Source organism: Schistocerca cancellata, chromosome 2 (assembly GCF_023864275.1).
Source record: "Schistocerca cancellata isolate TAMUIC-IGC-003103 chromosome 2, iqSchCanc2.1, whole genome shotgun sequence".
NCBI lineage: Eukaryota > Metazoa > Arthropoda > Insecta > Orthoptera > Acrididae > Schistocerca > Schistocerca cancellata.
This window is the reverse complement of record NC_064627.1, coordinates 687,912,728-687,936,228: the sequence shown is the minus strand read 5'-3', so window position 1 is coordinate 687,936,228 and position 23,501 is coordinate 687,912,728. Positions and strand designations below refer to the sequence as shown.

The 23,501-nt window shown below is 42.7% G+C and overlaps 1 protein-coding gene across 1 annotated transcript in view; it reads right to left on the bottom strand.

The window, feature by feature from the left end:
• LOC126157576 (odorant receptor Or2-like) overlaps positions 1-23,501 on the bottom strand; it is a 131,080-nt gene that overhangs the window by 78,448 nt on the left and 29,131 nt on the right. The window contains exon 3 of the mRNA XM_049916384.1: positions 16,671-16,778. Coding sequence (XP_049772341.1) covers positions 16,671-16,778 — 108 coding nt within the window. The remainder of the gene's footprint in view (positions 1-16,670; positions 16,779-23,501) is intronic.

Genomic DNA, 23,501 nt, shown 5'->3' with positions numbered 1-23,501 from the left:
TTCTGAATCTAACGGAACGGTATAATTGATGACACAATGGTCGTATGCATTCTTCATTAGTCACCGAAACATAAAGGATTCGAGTAGGCTGCATTGTGTATAGGAGGGCAATACAGAGTATTGAACATTTTTCCAGTGTACCACAGAATCACGCGGGTATGAGAAATGCTTGCAGCTAAATTTCTGTTTGCTGGCGAAACCGCCGTGTCCTCAGGCAGAGGAACTTAGACTTACTCGACCAACCTATCACGGTCATGTATATGTGTGTTGATGATATCCTCAGACCGCACGGCTACCCCGCGCGGCTAATTAGGGCTCGTGTGGAGGCATATAAACAGTTGTTTTTGCCTCGCTGTGTTTGCGAGTATATCAGTAATATCGCCAATGTCTGTGATATCAATTAAACTCTGAAGAGTATACTTTCCATGGCAAGAATTGTGTACTTTTTAGTGCTCGTAATATTAACCAGTAATGCCTCCTTATTGGCTGAGTGGCATCATGTTGTTACAGTTCAGATGGAAGACGCTGTACTCTGGGCCTTATTCCACGGACAACGCTTGGACAGTTCCGGTGTCCTCTGGAAGAGCTCTCTAGTTCTGGCTAAGAGGCGATGGCGATATTTCAGTATGTATCCTTTGCTAGATTCATTCACCTTTCATTCAGGATAAGATCAATTTATTCATGAGTCATAATATTAACTTGAATGTGATACCTTCAGAGATACGGACCATATGCTTAGAGTTTTAGTTCACAACTGAATACTTGAACTTCGAGTTGTCTTAAATCAAGTGATGTATCTTATGATTAAAACTCCGTCTCAGTATATTTATTTCCGAAAGACACTCCCAGTGCCTGCCTCCGTTAAAGAGCAGAATACTCGCTTCGGCGGTACATATGCTAAAATTGGAATGATACAGAGAAGACGGCGTTCTTTTCGCAAAACACTGTTGAGAAAGATTAGAGAACCGGAATTTGAAGTTGATTGCATAACGATTCTATTGCATTTCGCGCAAGAACCACGAAGATAGAGAAATTAGGGCTCGTATAGAGGCATATAAAGAGCTGTTTTTCCCTCGCTGTATTGGCGAGTGGAACAGGAAAGGAAATGGCTAGTAATAGTTCAAGGTTTCTTTCGCCACACAACATGCAGTGGCTTGTTGAGTATGTATGTAGATGTAGACGCAGATGTAGATGTAGAAGATCAGCACAAGGATGACACAGTCGTGAAAGAGAAAAAGAAAAGAAAAGAATTGACAGGAAAAAGAAAGTATGAAGAGAGAGAGGGAAAAAATACAACCAAGTCCATATAAACAATAAAAGAAATTAAATTAAAATAAAAAAGAAAGAAAAAAAAAAACAAGAAAAAGAAGTGGCCAGCATGGCTGATTGCCATGCGGAGGACCAGAGTCTGTCGGCACTGCTAAGAATTTTTGGTGTGGGAGGGCTGGAGAGAGTCCTCTTAATGTAGTGATGCCATCTGAGGAGCTACTTTAGTGAGAACTTGGCGGCTCCAAGGTCTGCAAAGCCGACAGCGGTCGGGAGATCGGTGTGCTGACCCTATACCCCTCCACACCGCTACCGCATGACGTCATGTGGCAGATGATGACACGGTGGCCGGTCGGAACCTCCCGGCCCTCTGGGCCTGATCGCGGAGCTACCTTTCCTGTGGTGATCATTCTGACATGAAAATTTGTGCCTCTTCGATGTATTTATCGGCACTTAGTTCTGAGTCGGCGGCGACTGAATACATGCACAGGATCTGCAGTAGCTTGGAGGGGTTGGGTTGTTAGGGAGAGGAGACCAGACAGCGAGGTCATCAAAAATGTTCAAATGTGTGTGAAATCTTATGGGACTTAACTGCTAAGGTCATCAGTCCCTAAGCTTACACACTGCTTAACCTAAATTATCCTAAGGACAAACACACACACACCCATGTCCGAGGGAGGATTCGAACCTCCGCCGGGACCAGCCGCCCAGTCCATAACTGCAGCGCCTTAGGCCGCGCGGCTAATCCCGTGCGACAGCGAGGTCATCGGTCTCATCAGATTAGGGAAGGATGGGGAAGGATGTCGGCCGGGCCTTTTCAGAGGAACCATTCCGGCATTTGTCTGGATCGATTTAGGGAAATCACGGAAAACCTAAATCAGGATGGCCGGATGCGGGATTGAACCGTCGTCCTCCCGAATGCGAGTCCAGTGTACTAACCACTGCGCCACCTCGCTCGGTAGTAGCTTGGAGTTCGACGGATCTTCCACCACTGCCCACACACTGTCGCGAACGTTCTGGGTTGTGACTTCGAGAGTCACTATCTGGATCGCGCGTTTTGACTGCGTGTTTGTGACGAGAGAGACACAGACGACGAACAGTGAACGTATTTGCGGTCCAGCTCGTCTACTACCTTGTGATACTGCCGTTATATGACCACTTTGATTTTACGTATGTTTTAAAAAAATATATTTGCGAACTTAGGAACGAAACAACACTTTGTTTTTTCGAAATGTTTTATAGTAGCATTTTGCAGTTCACAGCAGTGATTTTACACTTACCGTCTTGTTACTCTCTTTCTCTAAATGTTGCAACTATGTATGTAATTTATCCAGTACAGTTGCTTTACAGTATTCATAATTACTCAATCCATTAGTTATAAAGAACCCAAACTTCTCTCATAGACGAACACAAAGAATGTGAATTTAAAAAAGCGCAAGTCACTAAGGGAGACATAAAAATTATCCAGCCAAAAGAATTCAGGCATTATCTCCTCTGATAGAAACTGCAACTAAGTGATAAGATTTGCTAAAGTTGTTCATAAGACCTTTCTTGTGGAGTGCAGGATCTCAGAGACACTGACCATGGGGAAATGCGAAATAATTAAATTGGAACATTTTGAAACATATTTCTGGCGGCGTGCACTACGAATACCATTGACCGATAGCATGATGAAAACAGGTTTCGCAAAGAATAAATGACAAAAGAAGTAAGGTGCAAAGTGCAAATAAAAGAAAGCATTGATTATCTTCTGCGCCGCTCACAATGGTGTACCAATATTGCTTAGAGGAAAGGCGAAAGAAGAAGAGCAAGAAGAGAAGTTTCGGAGCCCAGTTTATGAATGTCATAAATGAAGGACGACCGTACTGCCAACTGAACACAGACTTGTAGAGAAATCATCTGGGAACCCATCATACACCAATCTTAGAGCTAAGGAGTTGTAATCCTACACTAAAGAAGTACATTTAATGTACAAAATATTGTCATTTCCGGATATGCAGTTGTTGGATGACCTGCATCCTGAGTGACTCTGAGCTACTCGAGCGACCTTGACCCTAGCTAACACACTCATGCCATAGGTTCTTCCAGCTAAGCTTTTTACGCCCACTCTGCTCATTCACCTTCGGCCACAATCGTCTTTTAAAATATTAAACGCAACAATGCTGAATAACTACAAAATAATTCTTAGTTAAATAAGCCCTCTCACTTATTTGTTGCAGCAGCAAACATTTTTGATAAGTTTGAGGTGTTCGAAGCTACACTGCTGTGACCATACGCCTCAAATGAATCAGAGGCCCTGCGTATTTCCTATCAATTTGTTTATACTACGCATCAGATGTACCGGGTGTATCAAAAAGAGTCATCCGATTTGGCCCGTCTATATTTCTGAAACTAGCAGACATAAACAATGAATTTTATTTTTGATGAACAGGAAACTTAAAAAGTTTTTTCATACCTTTTCATAGGTGTTCAATATTCTGTCTTCCCCCCCCCCCCCCCCTCCCCGAAATGAACGGCATATATCAATGCGATATTCAGATTGTTCCCACACTGCAGCCTGCCCCATGAACCATGGACCTTGCCGTTGGTGGGGAGGCTTGCGAGCCTCAGCGATACAGATAGCCGTACCGTAGGTACAACCACAACGAAGGGGTATCTGTTGAGAGGCCAGACAAACGTGTGGTTCCTGAAGAGGGGCAGCAGCCTTTTCAGTAGTTGCAAGGGCAACAGTCTGGATGATTGACTGATCTGGCCTTGTAACAATAACCAAAACGGCCTTGCTGTGCTGGTACTGCGAACGGCTGAAAGCAAGGGGAAACTACGGCCGTAATTTTTCCCGAGGGCATGCAGCTTTACTGTATGATTAAATGATGATGGCGTCCTCTTGGGTAAAATATTCCGGAGGTAAAATAGTCCCCCATTCGGATCTCCGGGCGGGGACTACTCAAGAGGATGCCATTATCAGGAGAAAGAAAACTGGCGTTCTACGGATCGGAGCGTGGAATGTCAGATCCCTTAATCGGGCAGGTAGGTTAGAAAATTTAAAAAGGGAAATGGATAGGTTAAAGTTAGATATAGTGGGAATTAGTGAAGTTCGGTGGCAGGAGGAACAAGACTTCTGGTCAGGTGACTACAGGGTTATAAACACAAAGTCAAATAGGGGTAATGCAGGAGTAGGTTTAATAATGAATAGGAAAATAGGAATGCGGGTAAGCTACTACAAACAGCATAGTGAACGCATTATTGTGGCCAAGATAGATACGAAGCCCACACCTACTACAGTAGTACAAGTTTATATGCCAACTAGCTCTGCAGAGGACGAAGAAATTGAAGAAATGTATGATGAAATAAAAGAAATTATTCAGATAGTGAAGGGAGATGAAAATTTAATAGTCATGGGTGACTGGAATTCGAGTGTAGGAAAAGGGAGAGAAGGAAACATAGTAGGTGAATATGGATTGGGGCTAAGAAATGAAAGAGGAAGCCGCCTGGTAGAATTTTGCACAGAGCACAACTTAATCATAGCTAACACTTGGTTTAAGAATCATGATAGAAGGTTGTATACATGAAAGAACCCTGGAGATACTAAAAGGTATCAGATAGATTATATAATGGTAAGACAGAGATTTAGGAACCAGGTTTTAAATTGTAAGACATTTCCAGGGGCAGATGTGGACTCTGACCACAATCTATTGGTTATGACCTGTAGCTTAAAACTGAAGAAACTGCAAAAAGGTGGGAATTTAAGGAGATGGGACCTGGATAAACTGAAAGAGCCAGAGGTTGTACAGAGTTTCAGGGAGAGCATAAGGGAACAATTGACAGGAATGGGGGAAAGAAATACAGTAGAAGAAGAATGGGTAGCTTTGAGGGAAATGAACGGCATATATCAATGCGATATTCAGATTGTTCCCACACTGCAGCGAGCATGTCTTGAGTTACAGTTTCCACAGCTGCTGCTATGCGATGTCTCAGTTCATTCATTGTTGTTGGTAACGGAGGCACATAAATAAAATCTTTTATAAACCTCTACAAGAACTAATCACATACAGTCAGGTCCGGTGACCTTGGAGGCCAGTAATGTAAGGCTGAACCATTTGGTCCAGTGCGATGATTTAAAAATTTCCGCACTTCCAGATGGCAGTGTGGCGATGCCCCGTCCTGTTGATAAATGAAGTCATTCAGATCAGTCTCCGACTGTGGAAAAAGAAAGTTCTCAAGCATATCGAGATATGTACTTTCTGTAACAGTGTTCTTGGCAAAGAAAAATGGACCATACACCTTTTCTTGTGAAACTGCACAAAACACATTAAATTCTGGAGAGTCCCTATCAAGTTGTACAGCTTCATGTGGTTGGTCCGTACCCCATATTCTTACATTATGACGGTTCACCTTTCCATTTAAATGAAACGTTGTCTCATCACTAAATACTAAGTGTGGAAGACAACTGTCATCCTCCATCTTGCCAAGGACGAAATTACAGAACTCCACACGTTGTTGTTTGTCACCTTCATGAAGAGCTTGCAGCAGCTGCATTTTGTATGGTTTCATGTGTTAATGTCGACGTAACACACGCCAGACAGACGCTGGGGCATATTGAGCTGTCGAGATCCACGGCGAACGGATTTCTGCGGACTCCTTGTGAAACTATGGTGGACGCTTTCGACGTCTGTGTCAGACACAAGGGAACGACCCGGCGATTTGCCTTAACACAAACAACCTGTTTCGCGGAATTGTTCATATCATCTTCTAACGCTCTTTGCTGTGGGAGGATCTATACCGTACCTAGTACGAAAGTCACGCTGAACAGTTATTACTCACCGGCATTGTGCAAAACGTAGAACACAAACCGCTTTGCCGGCCGGTATGGCCGAGCGGTTCTAGGCACTTCAGTCTGGAACCGCGCGACCGGGTCGCAGGTTCGAATCCTGTCTCGGGCATGGATGTGTGTCATGTCCTTAGGTTAGTTAGGTTTAAGTACTTCTACGTTCTAGGGGACTGATGACCCCAGATGTTAAGTCCCATGGTACTCAGAGCCATTTGAACAAAACGGTTTCTTTTGTCCCGACATCATTTTTACTAGAATTGAAGTGGGCGCACACTGCTGCTACCTAGCGGGCACCATGTAAAATTTGAGTGTTTGCTCTTTCCAACAATACGTTGTGCACGCACATATCTCAGATAACGTAACAGTAACGATTTTTTTTAAATCGGGTGATTTTTTTGGCACACCTCGTTCAGTATAATAATGGCCTGTTCATGGAGCCTGACCCTGCTTGTACCAAACATCATCTAAGACCAAAAGCACACTGTTAGCTTAGTGCCAGTCGACAAAATGTAAAATAAGATATATACTGTGTGTTGAAAAATAGTTCGAGACTTCACGCAAGTAGCTATTTTAAGAAGAGCCATGTTTTGATCGTCCTTTAGTGCAACTGCGTTTCTGTTACGGGAACATATAGCCTGAAATCTCTTTAGGTACGCCATTAGCCACTAGCTGAGTTGAATAACTAGGCAGATAGACAGTACGTTTTTCAGATCTGGGCTGGAACAGAAATTTCAAAAAAATGGCTCAGCTTAGCTCGATATGAGAATATACTTTTCGTTGTTCAAGCACATGTTACTACAGTCTCACTGCCAGTGACTGGTATATCGACTGTGGGCTCTGTATGATCACGATGAAAGTAACGTCGACATTACGTCATTTGGGTATAAATTGCGCGAACACACAGGAAGCTGACACATCCTAGTGGACAGCGCATATCTCCAAGTTTCGATACGAAATACGCGCCGTGATGTGTTTGCTGAGCGCACCGCCATGAGGCACGCTTGTCAGAACATGGGATACAGAGTGAATATTAGTAAAACCGACAAACTGCACGGACGGATAACTGGATGCAAACGGAGGAAAAAAGAACCTATGAACATGAGTCCCGAAATGCATCGTTGCCACTTTGGATGGCGCTGTCCGCGTGCCGTGTGTTCCTTGTGTGTTGCTGGCTGTGTGACTGATGCAGGGTACTGTAAGCAGCAGAATGGTCCGGTATTCACCTCGGAAACAAACAGATATGGTGAAACTTCCTGGCAGATTAAAACTGTGTGCCCGACCGAGACTCGAACTCGGGACCTTTGCCTTTTGCGGGTAAGTGCTCTACCATCTGAGCTACCGAAGCACGACTCACGCCCGGTACTCACAGCTTCGGTTCGCAGGAGAGCTTCTGTGAAGTTTGGAAGATACGAGACGAGATACTGGCAGAAGTAAAGCTGTTAGTACCGGGCGTGAGTCGTGCTTCGGTAGCTCAGATGGTAGAGCACTTGCCCGAGAAGAGGCAAAGGTCCCGAGTTCGAGTCTCGGTCGGGCGCACAGTTTTAATCTGCCAGGAAGTTTCATATCAGCGCACACTCCGCTGCAGAGTGAAAATCTCATTCTGGAAACATCCCCCAGGGTCTGGCTAAGCCATGTCTCCGCAATATCCTTTCTTTCAGGAGTGCTAGTTCTGCAAGGTTCGCAGGAGAGCTTCTGTAAAGTTTGGAAGGTAGGAGACGAGATACTGGCAGAAGTAAAGCTGTGAGTACCGGGCGTGAGTCGTACTTCAGTAGCTCAGATGGTAGAGCACTTGCCCGCGAAAGGCAAAGGTCCCGAGTTCGAGTCTCGGTCGGGCACACAGTTTTAATCTGCCAGGAAGTTTCATATCAGCGCACACTCCGCTGCAGAGTGAAAATCTCAGTCTGGAAACAGATATGGTGTTTGTGTACGGCCAATAAGACTGAAACGGCCGAGAAACAGCAAGGCTATACCAAAATAAATACCCTGACAGGCACTAACCACATCACACAAGATTTCAAGCCCTTACTGGGCGCTTGCGTGATCATGAGCCCTTTGAGACAGACGAAAGTGCAGGGAGACGGCGGACTGTGCGTACACTAGATATGGAGAACCGTGTTGTCTCTCGAAGGTTCCCATCCGCTTGGCATCTCGGCTTGTTCCCGACATGAGTAACGTACCACCCTGCTGCATACAGTGCGCTGCGTCAATCTCATAGCCTGCAACACCAAGGAACGCACGGCACGTGGTCACAGGAACTGTCATTCGTCAACGCCATCTACCGTGGCAACGAAGAGCATTTCCGGACATATTTATAGGACCTTTCTTCCTCCGGTTCCAGTTAGGTACCCGTCCGTGCAGTTTTTCGGTTTTATTAATGTTCAATGTTGTCACAGTGATGAGTGCTTTTTGTGTAAAAAATGGTTCAAATGGCTCTGAGCACTATGGGACTTAACATCTTAGGTCATCAGTCCCCTAGAACTTAGAACTACTTAAACCTAACTAACCTAAGGACATCAAACACATCCATGCCCGAGGCAGGATTCGAACCTGCGACCGTAGCAGTCCCGCGGTTCCGGACTGCAGCGCCTAGAACTGCAAAACCACCGCGGCCGGCCTTTTTGTGTACTTGAATTCGCTAAACGTTAGTCATTTGTGACGGTTCAATGACGATTTCATACCATATATCAGGTAGAAGCTCCGACAAAAGAAAACAATCTATGGGTGGTACAACACATTCCCTGAAACTGTCTGCTAATGTGGTGCGGAGAAAACAGCCCAGTCGGGACCATCAACAGGCGAAGTTGAGTGTGTAGGGGAATCATTCGTCACGAGCACGAAGGAATCGTATTAAGAATAGAATCTTGGAGAGATGTTCTATCGACTGATGTGTGCTTATTTTCTGTATGTGTTGTCGTTTTCGTCTTCTGAAAACCCATATGTACTTCTGAATAGCCCTCTATAAAGTCTTCTGCACTCCATTTGAGTTGTTTCCTTTATCTGTACTGGTATAAGCAACTACAGGTATATTTTCATGCTTAACGCAAAAAGTATATCTAACATTCGAACCTTGCCAACAATTTGTGTGACGATTTAGTACATTTTCATTTGCATATTGAGAACTGAAGATAAAGAGGCGAATTGGTATTAAGAAGAAAGTGTTGTAGCTTAATGTCACTGTTATTTAATTTGTATACAGAAGAAAATAAAATAAAATTCCAAACAGAAATAAAAGTGCAACGGATACACACACCAATTTTAAAAATGCCAAGCGGCGTACACTATCTCACCGAAAGTAAAGAAGACATACATGAACTAAAGAATGCTGTCGACAGCGTTTACCACCAAATTGACGTTAAGAGTTAATAAAAAGGAAAGCGAAGAACTGTGGTAGAATTTCTAAACATCAATACTGGGGTAGCACCAGAAGATGAAGCGAAAGAATTCCGCGGTCTGGGAGGCGTGATTACCGAAGATGGGTGAAGCAAAACAGATCCGAAAAACAAGTGACAAAAGGTAAGTAATTTTTCTTCAACAAAAGAGAGTGAGCAGCATTACACATTTAATCTGATTTGAGGCAGAAGTTTCTGAGAACTGCTTTATATGGAAATCAGACATAGAGAAATCAGGCAGAGAAGAAGAAACTGTAAGCATACTTTAAATGAGGAGATACTGAAGGGTGTTAAAAATTAAGCAGACAGATAAATCACGAAGTGATTCAATAAAACAACAGTTAGTAGAAGAAACAAATCTATGAAAACCGTTTACCAGGAGAAGAGATAAGTAAGTTATGTGCAGTGGCTCCAATCAGTGAAGTCCTTTAAATAAGCAGTGCAGAGAGTGAATCACGAGGCAGGTAAAATGTAGAATATACGAAGTTGATCATCGAGGATGTTGGGGAAGTAGACTTATAGAGCTGAAAAAGCCATAACGATCACTATATCACTATACCGTATATAAAAGGCGATGTGCCGACTGATTGACGCATCATCGCCCGGTCCAAATCGCTGAGGATGGAAACTTGAAATACGGAGACGATATTGATCTTCTGTAGGCACCCTGTCCGACCCGGTAGCTGAGTGGTCACGGCTGAAATAACCGCATCAAGTGCACAACCCATACAGTGCAAATCGTACGAGGAAGTACCAGGTAAAGAACCTGCTGACTCCGAAGCGCAACGCCGCGCCGAAGGAGGAAATACACAAGCATCACCGCCTCGCCAGCAAAACAACACAACAGACACCACGCCGGAACCAAACATTGACGACTCGCAAGCCACGGCCGTTGCCCCATTTAGCCACCGCCGGCGACTGCGACAGACACCGGGTCTTGCTGTCACGCGTCATCAAGCGAAAGTCACACCAGAGAAGAAAGACATCAAGAAAAAGAATATTAAATATGAAGTCATCAGGGCCAACACTGACGAGGAGAAAGAGAATGGCCACAGTGACTTATAGCAATGCATTGTCAGGATTTCAGGATACTTTTCTTCTCAAGCTATTTGTTTAAAAGCAGTGCAAATTTTTCTAGGCAGTTAGTACATGTAATGGGCACACGGCTTGTAAAGATCGCGCCTTGTAGGGAAGCACGTTTGCTGCTATAATCATACCGAACCTCATCCCAAATAGCTTCTTCCGGTATGTCTGTGCTGCAAGCTTATAGCATTACTACTATTAACATTAATAAAATACAGTCACCCTTGAAATTGGCAGCACTAAAAGAATTCTTGTACCAGTCCGGAACAGATATCGCGTTGCTACAAGAAGTTGCGATAACGGAATTTCGGATCCCAGGCTTTTTTGAAATTGTGAATGTTTCTACGGAAGCCAATATCGGTACAGCCATTCTTATAAGGGAAGGCATTCCGGTGACTGAAATCGAACGACTAGAATCAGAAAGAGCCATAGGCATAAAAATTTTCGATGTGACAGTGATTAACCTTTACGCCCCATCAGGAACTTCCCACAAATTGGATCGTGCGAAGTTTTTTCAAGATGAACTGATTTATTTATTGAGGAAAAATCCGTGTTCTCTTATACTAGGTGGAGATTTTAACTGTGTTTTAAACCAGAAAGATCAACAACCCAACTTCAACTACTCGCCACAGTTAAAAAAGTTAGTAAGTGATCTACACCTTAAGGATGTGTGGGAACTTCAGCACCCGACGTCAGTCGGGTTCACGTATATAACCAGCCACTCCTGTAGCAGACTAGATAGAATTTACGTGTCACCAAATTTGCAAAATTATTTATTAAACGTTGAGACTATTCCAGTGTATTTTAGCGATCACAGTACACTTTTAACTTGCTTTAATCTAAGTGTACAGCCAACCCGTCGATTCAGAGGCCAATGGAACTTAAATATCTCTGTTTTAACTGACGAAGAACTGGAACAGGAAATAAGGTTTGCGTGGACTATGTGCCTCCGCACAGTAGACAAGCACCCAACAGTCATTGACTGGTGGACAAGGAGGGCTAAACCAAGGCTGCGGAAAGTTGTCATGCAGTATAGTGCAGCGAGGCACAGGGAGTTGAGGAATACAATGGAGTTTTATTATAAAGTTTTAAGAGACTTATATCAACAGGCCCATGATGACGTAATTCGTCTAAATGATATCAAAAAAATAAAAGCCAAGTTATTAAGCATTAAACGGCAACAGATGGAGGGACTCAAAATTAAATCGAAAGCCACATCAGTCGTAGCAGATGAAACAGCTTCTCTGTATCACTTGGTGCGGCATGCTAAAAACAGACGTCTAACTTTAATTGATGAAATCCAGACGCATACGGGTACGAGGCTCACATGCCAGAAACAAATACTGGACGAAGTCCACAGGTACTATGAAACCTTATATGCCCCTACCACAGTGGAAGATGCAGCTCTCGAGGACTTTCTCACTATTTTAGGTCCACAATTGTCGGGAACAGACAACGCTGACATCCTGTCACCTATTACTAAAGATGAAGTGCATGAGGCAGTGCGTAACTCACCTCTCAACAAATCTCCGGGACTTGATGGCCTCCCTGTGGAGTTTTATGCCCGCTACTGGTCTATAATTGGGGACAAGATCACTTCCATGGCAAATGAGGTCCTGAACGGAAAACCGGTCCCTGCAGAGTTTAAGGAAAGTAAAATAGTACTGATTCCTAAGAGTAAAGGCAAAACCAACTTAAACAATTTTCGGCCTCTTTCGCTACTAAATTCTGATTATAAAATAATTTCGCGTATTATCAACAAAAGACTCTCTGCGTTTTCCAACAAAATATTGAGTCATCACCAATCTTGCTCTCCGACCAGAACGATATTCGAAAGTCTATCTGCATACAGAGACGTCATTGCAATTACCTCAGTGACAAGTATAAAATGTGCTTTAATCTTTATAGATTTCAACAAAGCTTTTGACCGCGTTAGTCATAGATACCTCTTTGCGACGCTGTCAAGAATGGATTTCCACCCCCAGATTGTGAACATGATAAGGAATATTGCAACAGGTGTAAATGCGAAAATAGCAATCAATGGCCAAACATCTAAACCCATACAGATAAGGCGAGGGGTTCCACAGGGCAGTCCCTTATCAATGTTTTTATTTTCAGTATCTTTAGAGCCCTTCCTCCGCACTGTCCACGCAAGATTAACAGGCATAACATTGAGTGGTGAGAAAACTGTCATACGAGCTTATGCTGATGACGTGGGCGTTGTAATAAGGAATAAGGAGGAGACAGTTACACTGGAAAGAGAAATCCAAAGATATTGTCTAGCGTCGGGAGCCACAGCAAATGAAAACAAAAGTCAAATATTGAATCTACGGGGCCTAGATCACCTTCGACTGGCATGGCAAAACAAGACAACAAACATAAAACTTTGGGAATCAGCTTAATGGCATGTCCGATGCGGATGGCTGCTTTTAACTGGACGGAAACTAGGAGGAAAGTTCATGGTGCTGTAATGGAGAACATCCATCGAACTATGGACCTGGTGCAAAAAGTCAGATTCATCAACTCCTGCGTTTTGTCTAAAGCGTATTTCACTGCGCAGGTATTTCCAATCCCTAAACTAGTAGCGAAAGGGATCATGTCCACTGTTACCAATTATTTATGGAGAGGAGACATATTCAGGGTTGGTGCGACTACGGTTATACTGGATGTCAGAAACGGGGGCCTCGGTTTGGTGGATATTCGCAATAAAGCGTCTGCTCTGTTCCTCAAACGGACTTTCCATATACTCAGAGAACTTCCACAATGTATAACCGCAAAGCTCTTTGAGGCTGTGACACCCCATAGCCTGCAAGCACCGATTGATGTGCGAAGGATTAATGCCCGTCTGCAGTATGTGAGGAACTTTTTCCTCGAAGCAAGTTATCTTAGTGACGAAATCAGAAGCAACACACGTATCACAGCGCGCGACATCATACTTGAAAGGAAGTTAAATGAGGGTAGAAACAAAATTGAAACGAAATTCCCAAATTGTGACTGGAAAGCTGTATGGCGGAACATCAACTATGCCGGGCTATCTACAGACGCTATTTCCGCATGGTACAAAACAGTTAATAATGTCATCAGCACCAACGAGAGACTATATGGGATCGGTTTAAACCAGACACACCTTTGTGGAAAATGCAATCTGGTGGATACACTCAGCCACAGATTCACCTGTGGTGGCAATGTGCATAACTGGAATTGGATCAGGCAACAAATCGCCTTTCTCACCAGATCCTCTACGCAATATATAACGCCGTCGCTCCTCCTGAGACCGGACATGACATACTTTCCGAAATTAAAAACCAACGCCATTAGCTGGTTACTGGGAAAATATGTTAGTTATGTCATCCACACACTTGGGTCGGACAACGAGATAGAATTCCGCGTTTACATGAAGTGTGAATATGCAAAAATCAGCACGTATCGCAACCACAAGAAGCACTATGGCAACATGCTGAAGATCATTTTTGAAAGAATGGGTGTTGGTTAAATATGTGAAACCACTACAACACCTTGAACGAGAACGAACAGAAGAAAAATAAGTCACTTGGTTCCTTATTATTATTTACTTTAACCTTGCTTCTGGAATTTTTTTTTTTTTTGTTTTTTTTTTTTTTTTTTTTGTTTTTTTTTTTTTTGTGTGTTATTGTATGTGTTTAATTGGATTGTATTTAAACTGGTTCATAGTCAAGAAAACTGGTATTAAATATGCTATTATTTTTTATTCAATGGACAGTTTACAAATTAAACAGTGAATTCAACTTTGTAGACAAACCCACTGATTGGGTGACAATAGTTTGCACCTAGAATAATCTCAGTTATCTTGAGCAAAGTTATACTGTAACCACTTTTAAAGTTTGTTTTACCATTATTACTGTATTAGACATACTTAGCATATAAATAGTTTAAAACTGGTTCTTTTTTTAATGTTGCAAATGGTTTAATCATTAATTGTACTGTTGAATACTTGAAATGTATGTTTTAGTAAAATACAATTAATAAAAAAAAAAGTGGTCAGCGTGACAGACTGTCAATCCTAAGGGCCCGGGTTCGATTCCCAGCTGGGTCGGAAATTTTCTCCGCTCAGGGACTGGGTGTTGTGTTGTCCTAATCATCATCATTTCATCTCCATCGACGCGCAGGTCGCCGAAGTGGCGTCAAATTGAAAGACCTGCACCAGGCGAACGGTCTACCCGACGGGAGGCCCTAGCCACACGACATTTCCATTTCCATGTAGGCACCCTAATGGGGTGAAAGAGAGGATGAAAGGTTTTTTTAAAAAATATGTGGCTACTAAGGCAATTTTGAAGGTAGACCTACAAAAATTGGTATTTCGTTTCTCGGGTAGAAATAAAGGAATTCTTACTTCAGACTTTCTCGAAATTTTACCCCTATGGCGGTGAAATAGTAGGTGAATTGTTTTTTTGAAAATAAATCATTATCGAAGAACTACTAAAGTATTTTTAAAGCTACATCAATGAAAAGTGGTATTTGACTTCCAACTTAAAAATAAAAAAAATCATGTTTCAGAGTTTTTGGAAATTCAGCTCCCTAATGGGGTGGAATTTGCGATGAAATGTTTTATGAACATATTTTATTGTGTAAGGATTCTTAATGCTAAATATATGAAAATTTGAATTTGGCTTTTCGATTATAAAGAATAAAAACAAGTGTTGCACTGTTTTTAGAAATTCAAGCCCTGTGGGGGTGAAACAGGGGATGAAAGTTTTTATGGAAATATTTCATTATGGAAGAATTTTTAAAGCTAAATCTATGAGAATTTGTATTTGGCTTCTCTGTTAGAAATAAAAAAATACGTAATTCACTGTTTTTGGAAATTCAATCTCTGAGTGGAAGAGAGGTGAAGTGTTTTGTGAATATATTTCATAGTGTAAGCATTTTTAAAGCTAAATCTTTGAAAACTTATATTTGACTTCTCACTTAGAAATGAAAAAAGTACGTGTTTCACTGATTTTGGAAATTTAGCCCCTGAGTGGGTGAAATAGGGCCATACTGATTCACTGATTTATCAACGCCCAATCCATACCACTGAGGACAGAAAATTACAATTCTGAGAGGGTGTCGGCCTTATACTGTAGGCTTCGTTTAGGAAGGGACTGTTCGAAATTCCACTCGTAAGGTTGCGAAACTGGGGATGAAAAATTTTTTGAACTATTTCATTAAGCGAGGAAATTTGAAGCTAAATCTATGAAAATTTGTATTTGGCGTCGCTGTTAGAAATAAAAATATGCGTGTAATTTCTTAAACTTTCCCGACGATTCGGTGTCATCTTATAGAATCAGCTGTACTGCCGGTGGTCTACATCTTCCCAACACACTATTTCGACGTCGTAACAAGGCGTCTTCATCAGGTCTTTTCTGCGAAAGTCGCAGGAAACACCTGATGAAGACGCCGAGTTATGTCGTGAAAATACTTTGTTGGGAAGACTTAGGCCACTGGCAATACACCCGATTCCACGAGATCACAAAAATAAACGTGTTTCATTGCTTTTGGAAATTCAACCCTTAATGGGGTCAAATAGGGAATGAAATTTTTTAAGGAAGTATTTCGTTACATTAAAACAATTTCAAGCTAAGTCTATGAAAATTCGTATTTCACTTCTCGGTTGGATATAAAGAAACATGTGTTATGGGATGAGAGTTTATCTGCAAATATCACCACAAGAAAGCAAAAGACATGATTAAGAAAAACGTGGGACTTCTGGTCAGAAGTAATTCGGAAAAAACCGAGCTCTTATGGCCTTAATCAGCGTGAAGAGTTTAGAATGTGTTGCAATTTGTGAACAAGATAAAAAGTCGATGAAAGAAAAACAAAGAAAGAGATCTATGCAGATCATATAGCTTACGCGGACGAAGCAGCAGGCGCTAAGCTGCAATGTTAATAAATGGCGGGCAGCGTCAAGCGAGTACACGGAATAGAAGTCGTTGTCGGATCGGAAATCCTCCATTTGCATGCATTTATACATTAAAAATTTGTTCTAATTTTAATTTTAATTGAGATTGCCACATACAGCATCTCCGCAGAACAAGTGAGATCAACTTATCGTTGCAAATGGGGGTCCTTGTTTTTTACTTGCGTACCTGCAGACTTGCAGGTGGTGCCTGGCGCATTCCCTCAGCATTGCGGTGGCCTCTGCCTCCGTGCGCACAGCCTTCACCTGTCTCTGCCCGCTAGGATCGTCGCCGCTGCTGGAATATGAGGCAGAAAACTCTTAAATTCATGACGCCGTGTTGGTTTCTTCACACTTGTTACTGCACAACAAAAATTAGTACTACAGGATATCCCAAATCTTTAGGGTAAACATTACACAAATGATATGTGGCCCTAACCTGACTTCTTTGATGTAAATAACTGATGGTCAGAATTGAATATGCACTTTTAATTGACTTAACCATCTTACGGCTATCACAAATATTTAATGTCTTAGCAGTTGCTCAAAGTGATAGCCGTCGGTTTCAACGCATGTGTTGCAATGGTGAATAACTTTTTGCCGTCTCCTCTCAGATGTCCCTGTTGTTCAAAACCACAGGCAGCTGGGATTAACCAGTTTCTCCTCCCTCACAGATGACGTTGTACAAACCATACGTTAAAAGATAGACGTTGGTGGTGTTTTGAGGCGGCTGTTAGGCAGTTGAATACATCACGAGTGAAAGAGACTGTTAGTTTCGCAGGTTAGTGGCAGTACTGTAATTGCTACTTCATCAGTACACTGCCTTCGAATTTTTTTTGGTCGGTAAATTTCACTGGGAACCAACCGATGCATATGGGTCTATCTCATCAAATTCTACTCTGTGCAAAATTGTTTGTAGGTGACACTGACTAATATTCTGCGGCTTTAACAAACTACTTTCTATATATGACGTTAGTATCTGTTCCCGAAAGAAAAGTTACCGTCGATGACCATGCAGCTTTGCTAGAATGAAATACTAATTTAAATGGACACCCTAGCTGCAACCAGGCATTGAAAATGTGTGTCTAGCAAAGCTGCATGGTCATCTACGGTAACTGTTCTTTCGGGAACAGGTACTACCATCATATATAGTTAAAATATGGCCTTCTTGTGCGAACGCACTTGGTAGATTAATCTGCCACGAGTAATGAGTATGATGGGCAAACATCTATTAGGCGCACTACGAATGTAGTGGTGTGGACATATTGGGAATGTGCGTCTAACGGGAAGCGTGCAAGGGATAAGTCCCTGCAGTCGCGCTATTCATCTGTGACCTCGATGGCTCAGATGGATAAAGCGTCTGCAATGTAAGCAAGAGATCCCGGGTTCGAGTCCAGGGCGGCGCACAAATTTTCAACATGTCCCCAATGAAGTATATCAACGCCTGGTTGGAGCTAGGGTGTCCATTTAATTATCATTTCAAATTACTTTCTATTCACTACGATAAATTTATTACAATATGGACGAGGTCTGTTGCAAAACTTTGCTCTGTAAATTTGTTGGAAGGAGTGTAACTTACCCAGTTTTGTGTAAACTGGTATACCAAAGCACCTCCCTGCTAAATGATCAAGGTTAAATACTAAAAATAAAACACAAATTATGTTAGAAACGAAATACATGTGTGGTTGTCGTGGGCGTTGGTTGATGTGTTGATGGTCTGGTGGAGATCTCTCTTGGGTATGCCAGAGGCTAATACAGTCCTCTGAGAAATGCCTGCAACTGTTCATGTCACTTGGCGATTTTAGCTCGCTGGTCACTCCGCAATCGCTTGCACGTCGCGATAGACCGACGCGGGAAAATAGCGCTCTCCAGCAGCCACTAGACTCGGACCCACAGTAGACCCCAGTTAGCGCTCGAGTGTGGATCCGCCGAGCGTTATATCTGGAGCGATGTTGGGACGTGGATCCATAATGTGCCGAATCCGGGATAGGTTTTGAAGGTGGATCCGCCACGCACAATGTACGGAGCGATATTGGGATGCAGATCCACAATATACCACATCCGAGTTATCGTTCGAGTGTGGATCTGCCGCGCACTATACATCCAGACCGATGTTCAGAAGCGGATCCACCACACATCGCATCTGGGATAGGGCTCGCAGGTGGGCCAACCTCACGTTACGTTGGAATATGCGTTCTATGTTCGAAGTTGGGTCCACCAACGGGAGGACCTGCTCATGGGAGCCACCGCGACACATGCACATACACAGACATACAGAAAACAGAGCAGACGTTCTGTAAATGTGGAATATGTGGTGTGGAGACGACTGGATATAACAGAGTACAGTGCTGTACTCTGCCTCCCGATCAGTGCATTTGCGCTAGGTGTTGGCAGCTGTACTACATTTACAAGCAATTTTAGAACACGGAACGAGAGGTTATGTCATGATCGCGTGGGTAGAACTGACATAAATTCGATAGAAGTGCGAAAAATACGTATAAATTGAGGAAGTATACACTGAAATGTGGGGAAATTGAGGAAGTATTTGCGTGTCTTCTGGTTGCTGCAGAACAATTTGTACACGGGAACAAGTATGCTACAGCAAGAGGTATCCGAGAAAACGTCGGCATGGAAGCGAAGGAAACCAGGGAAACAGTCACTTTTTTTCAGTTGAGGCAGCATTCTACTGTATGTCTATTGAGGTAACAGTGATACACGCGAGTTGACTACTGCATTTGACGCTTTTCAGGAAGACAGAGAACCATCTGCCACTAAACTTACTTACATCTGCGTTAAAGGATGACATAGAGTGGGTGGAGTGGTCGGTTGAGATGGAGTTGTAACGAGGTACGATTTAACGGTAGACTGATGATGCATTCTAGAGAGAAAGAGAAGTTGTTGCAGGTTATTTGACCATTTTTTCCTGATTTTCTGTCCGGATGCATCAGTTGTGTGACATAGCCTGCGTTCGACTCGTATTCAACGGCGTGTTCTGTGTGGGTCTTAGAGCAGTGTCTACTTGCGATCGTTAACAGTAAACCTCTCGGTCATCATCAGAGGACTTCCATCTCATGTTTGATGAAACGTGACACATTCCTCTAAACGAGCGAAGATTTATGCGATGTGCTCCATTCTTCTGTTACATCTTAGATGTAAAATCGATACTTCGGTTTCTTAACTAAGTTAGGGATAGGTGTTTGTGAGACACTGAAATCCCCGTGTGTACATCTGCTTGACAGATGTGCTGTTTTTGGAGTTAGTGGTGGCATGACTTGTAATTTCACATGTCGGACGCTGCTGCTATACGTTTATCTGTTTCCTTGTAAGAAGTATTCTCCGTTACTAACGATCATTTTATATAGGACTGATGCGGACATAGTATAATTTCTGACCATGATTGGATGTGAACAGTGGACGCTATACATCTCTGGAAAGCTATATTGTGCATGTATCACATAGAGCCAATGTGTTAATAAGTAGTTTTTTCGTTGTACAGTTTGATACCATATAGATACCTGCAAGAAGAATGTATGTCATGCGCTGGAAATACATTTCTTACATTGGAATATTAACAGCACTACATTCCACACGACTGATAGATCGGAAACTCAAGCGATCTAACATTATAGCCTGTTTTAAGTGCAGAACCGTGTAGCCTTATGAGTGCGTGTGTTTATGTTCTCTCTTCCCAATACCCTCCTCGTACTAATCCCAGACACTAGAACGATACATTACAATTGATAGCGTAGTTGATTTATGTACAATGCCTCGAACACCATCCGTCTGGAGCTCCATAGCGCATAAAAATCATTCGTTTTTTTGTTCTTCTTAACCGTCTGCTATTACTTCACGACACTTTGAAATCTGTTACTATACATCGATAAGGAGTGCTAAGCTCCTCGACATGGGCGCATCTCAAGAAATCTCGTGCACTTGAAAGGGTGAGGATTCAGAAAGCTCTATTCATTCACGAGACGTGGAGTGTAGCGGTCTTTTTCTGGTCGGTTGCAGATTAATTCGGTAACGGTGCTGCAGGGCGGGTTGGTCAACGACAGTGTGATGGGGGTCTTTCACTCTCTAATTTTACCATAAGACAGTGAGAATGCTCTGCGACTCTCATACGCAGAGAGATAGATCGTAAATTAAACACTGTGCTCGAGGTGTTGGAAATATGCAGAGCGCTGTCTGGTATACTTTGATGATTTATGTGTTCGAGAATTAACACTGAATGGACATACTGCACAGTCATCTATCTGCATTCGCAATGATGCTCGCAAAGTAGAGAGGGGCGGTTTAGCTGTGATACTGAAATTGGGGAAACATGCTGTCACATCATTGGCCGGTGTTGAAATTACTGTAAAATTGGTAAAATTGTTCGCACTATCAACTGTGATGCTTATTATTACAGTACATCGGTGGTGTCTTTTCCATCCCATCAGTTCATTGGCGCGCTGTTGGTTATCACATAATGAATGACTGGCAGCGCTTGTTTGAGTTGGGGAATGAGTTTTGTGAATGGGTGACACCCTCTGGGGGTTACTAACACCGAAACAGTGATCGCGTACATGACTGCAATATGGGGAATCAGTTGAAATGGAATGCAGAGCCATCAGCTATTCAGTTTCCTTATGTTGTAGCGGCCTTTTATTTAAAATCATCCAGTGTGTGTGGTGTGCTATGGTAGCAGCAGTAACAGCATGATTTAAACCTCGTGACGGCTAGTTTTCTGTGAGAGGCGATGTATCGGAACGTGTTAATGTCAGTTTAGATCCCTGACACAGACCTCGAAGTCGTGGCGGAAAAAACAAAATATATGGCAGTTTACAAAGCGTGTTACAGTAGAAAAAAAAAAAAACAATGTTTCGAACAATGGTACAGGGTTACAGGGAGGGTCTCTTGCGACTTATAGTATAGTTTGTGGGATACGGTCATCCTCCTACAGTACAGGCAATGCACCTTTACACTAGTCCGTATATTTAATAGGGTCGTCATATGTGCTCGATGGCCGGCCGGGGTGGCCGAGTGGTTCTAGGCGCTACAGTATGGGGCCGCGCGACCGCTACGGTCGCAGGTTCGAATCCTGCTTCGGGCATGGATGTGTCTGATGTCCTTAGGTTAGTTAGGTTTAAGTAGTTCTAAGTTCTAGGGGACTGATGACCTCAGAAGTTAAGTCCCATAGTGCTCCGAGCCATTTGAACCATTTTGTGCTCGATGCTGGCATGCAGACAGTATTTGTTTTCGATATATGGGAGGAGAGAGATGCGGTATAAATCTTATCGTGTTCTCTATCTGATGAAGGTAGTGGAGCTTTTATAGTTCGTAATTTTTCTCTGTTTGATGGTACAGAATAACAAAGATAGCATGTTGGGCTGATAGACATAAACTGGTCCTAAGGGACGCGGATCTGCTTCGGACTGTAGTATCTGTATGTGGCCTGGGGACGCACCACAATGCAGTAGCGAAATCCTCGGCCTTCTCCCAGTTCCCATACTGTCTTTCATACAACCTAGTGCTGCAGTAGCAGGCTTCGTTTGGCGCTGACCTTACACGTTGCACACTGTTGGCAGAGCTACGACAACTTGTTCCCATTTCCACCGAATGGTCAAAACACGGTCCTGTTGCACTAACTCAGGTCACTCTGTTTCTACACGGGTTTTATAAGGTGGTGGATATGGCTCTCTCTGACTTCTGGTCAGTTCCGACTTAAATTGGAACGATCACACCCACAAAGCTGCAGAAATGGTAGCAGTTGCAAGATGCGTAGGGACTACCTAAAACCACGTTGAAATTTTGATGTAGCAGACAGGTTCGTGAAAGGTGACTCGTTTCGAGTTATGAGAGTGCCAGAAATATGATTCACTAGTGGCTGTAATCATTAAAGGGCTTCTTCATAGGATCCAATGCAGGTATGTGATTCAATGGAAAGACTTGATCCAAGTCACAGACAACATTTCTAGTGGACAGCGTAACACTAGAGATCTGAGAAGCCTGTGTACATTTCTTATGACCTCAATCAGCACACCATCTACAGTTTGTGATCCTTCCCAATGAACCATCGCCTATAATCCCGTGGATATATCGTGGAACCTCTGACATGGTATCGAAACAGAATACATTACAAATACTGGAGAAATATCTAGCAGCGACATGATGGTGTTGCGAATAGCAGTTTCATACCACATTCCTTAGCAGAATCACTTTCAAAATTCAGTGATTTTATCAAGAGGTTGAATCGTGGGCTACGTGTAACCGCACTGCTGGTCTTATAATATACACTCCTACGATCACCGTCTATTTTCAGTGTCACGGTATTTGTCTGGAAAAACCAATTCATTTGGAGGTAATGCCATACCTCGATTTATAAAGCCAGTATAGCTCTTAACATGGATAGGATCAGGACGGCTTGTGATAGTAATATCCTTGTGTTTTTTAACATCTGGCGCTTTGTAAGACGATTGCGTTTCTCTTTCTAAGACACAGTGGTACCACTCGCAGGAAAAACTTATGAGACATGTCCACCCATTGTAGATTTTTGGTCAGTATTATTTCGTATCACCAGCAATCAGTTATTGATGACGTATCATACTTAGTAGTAGGGGATGCATGATACGTTTGCCTTGAGCATCAGGCTTATAAAGTATGTGTTTATGTTCTGGTATGTGCAAAGGAAATGACTATGCCCAGTCGTAAGGAAGGTATGAATTTTATGTGGAATACTGTGATATCAAAGGGAAGAGTATATCAGGTCATAAGAATGATACAGATATTTCTATTTCCAGAGCCACAGCCGTCAGCAGGATGTATTTCCGATACTTCGCTCATTGTCGAATGTCGCCAGACTCATACATTCTACACAACAACATAAATAGTCGTTTTGTTGCCACATCTTCCAATGATTTTGGAAATTCTGATGGAGTGTTATCTATCCCTTCTGCTTTATTTGATCTTAAGTCCTCCAAAACTCTTTTAAATCCTGATTCTACTACTGGATCCCCTATCTCTTCTAAATCGACTCCTGTTT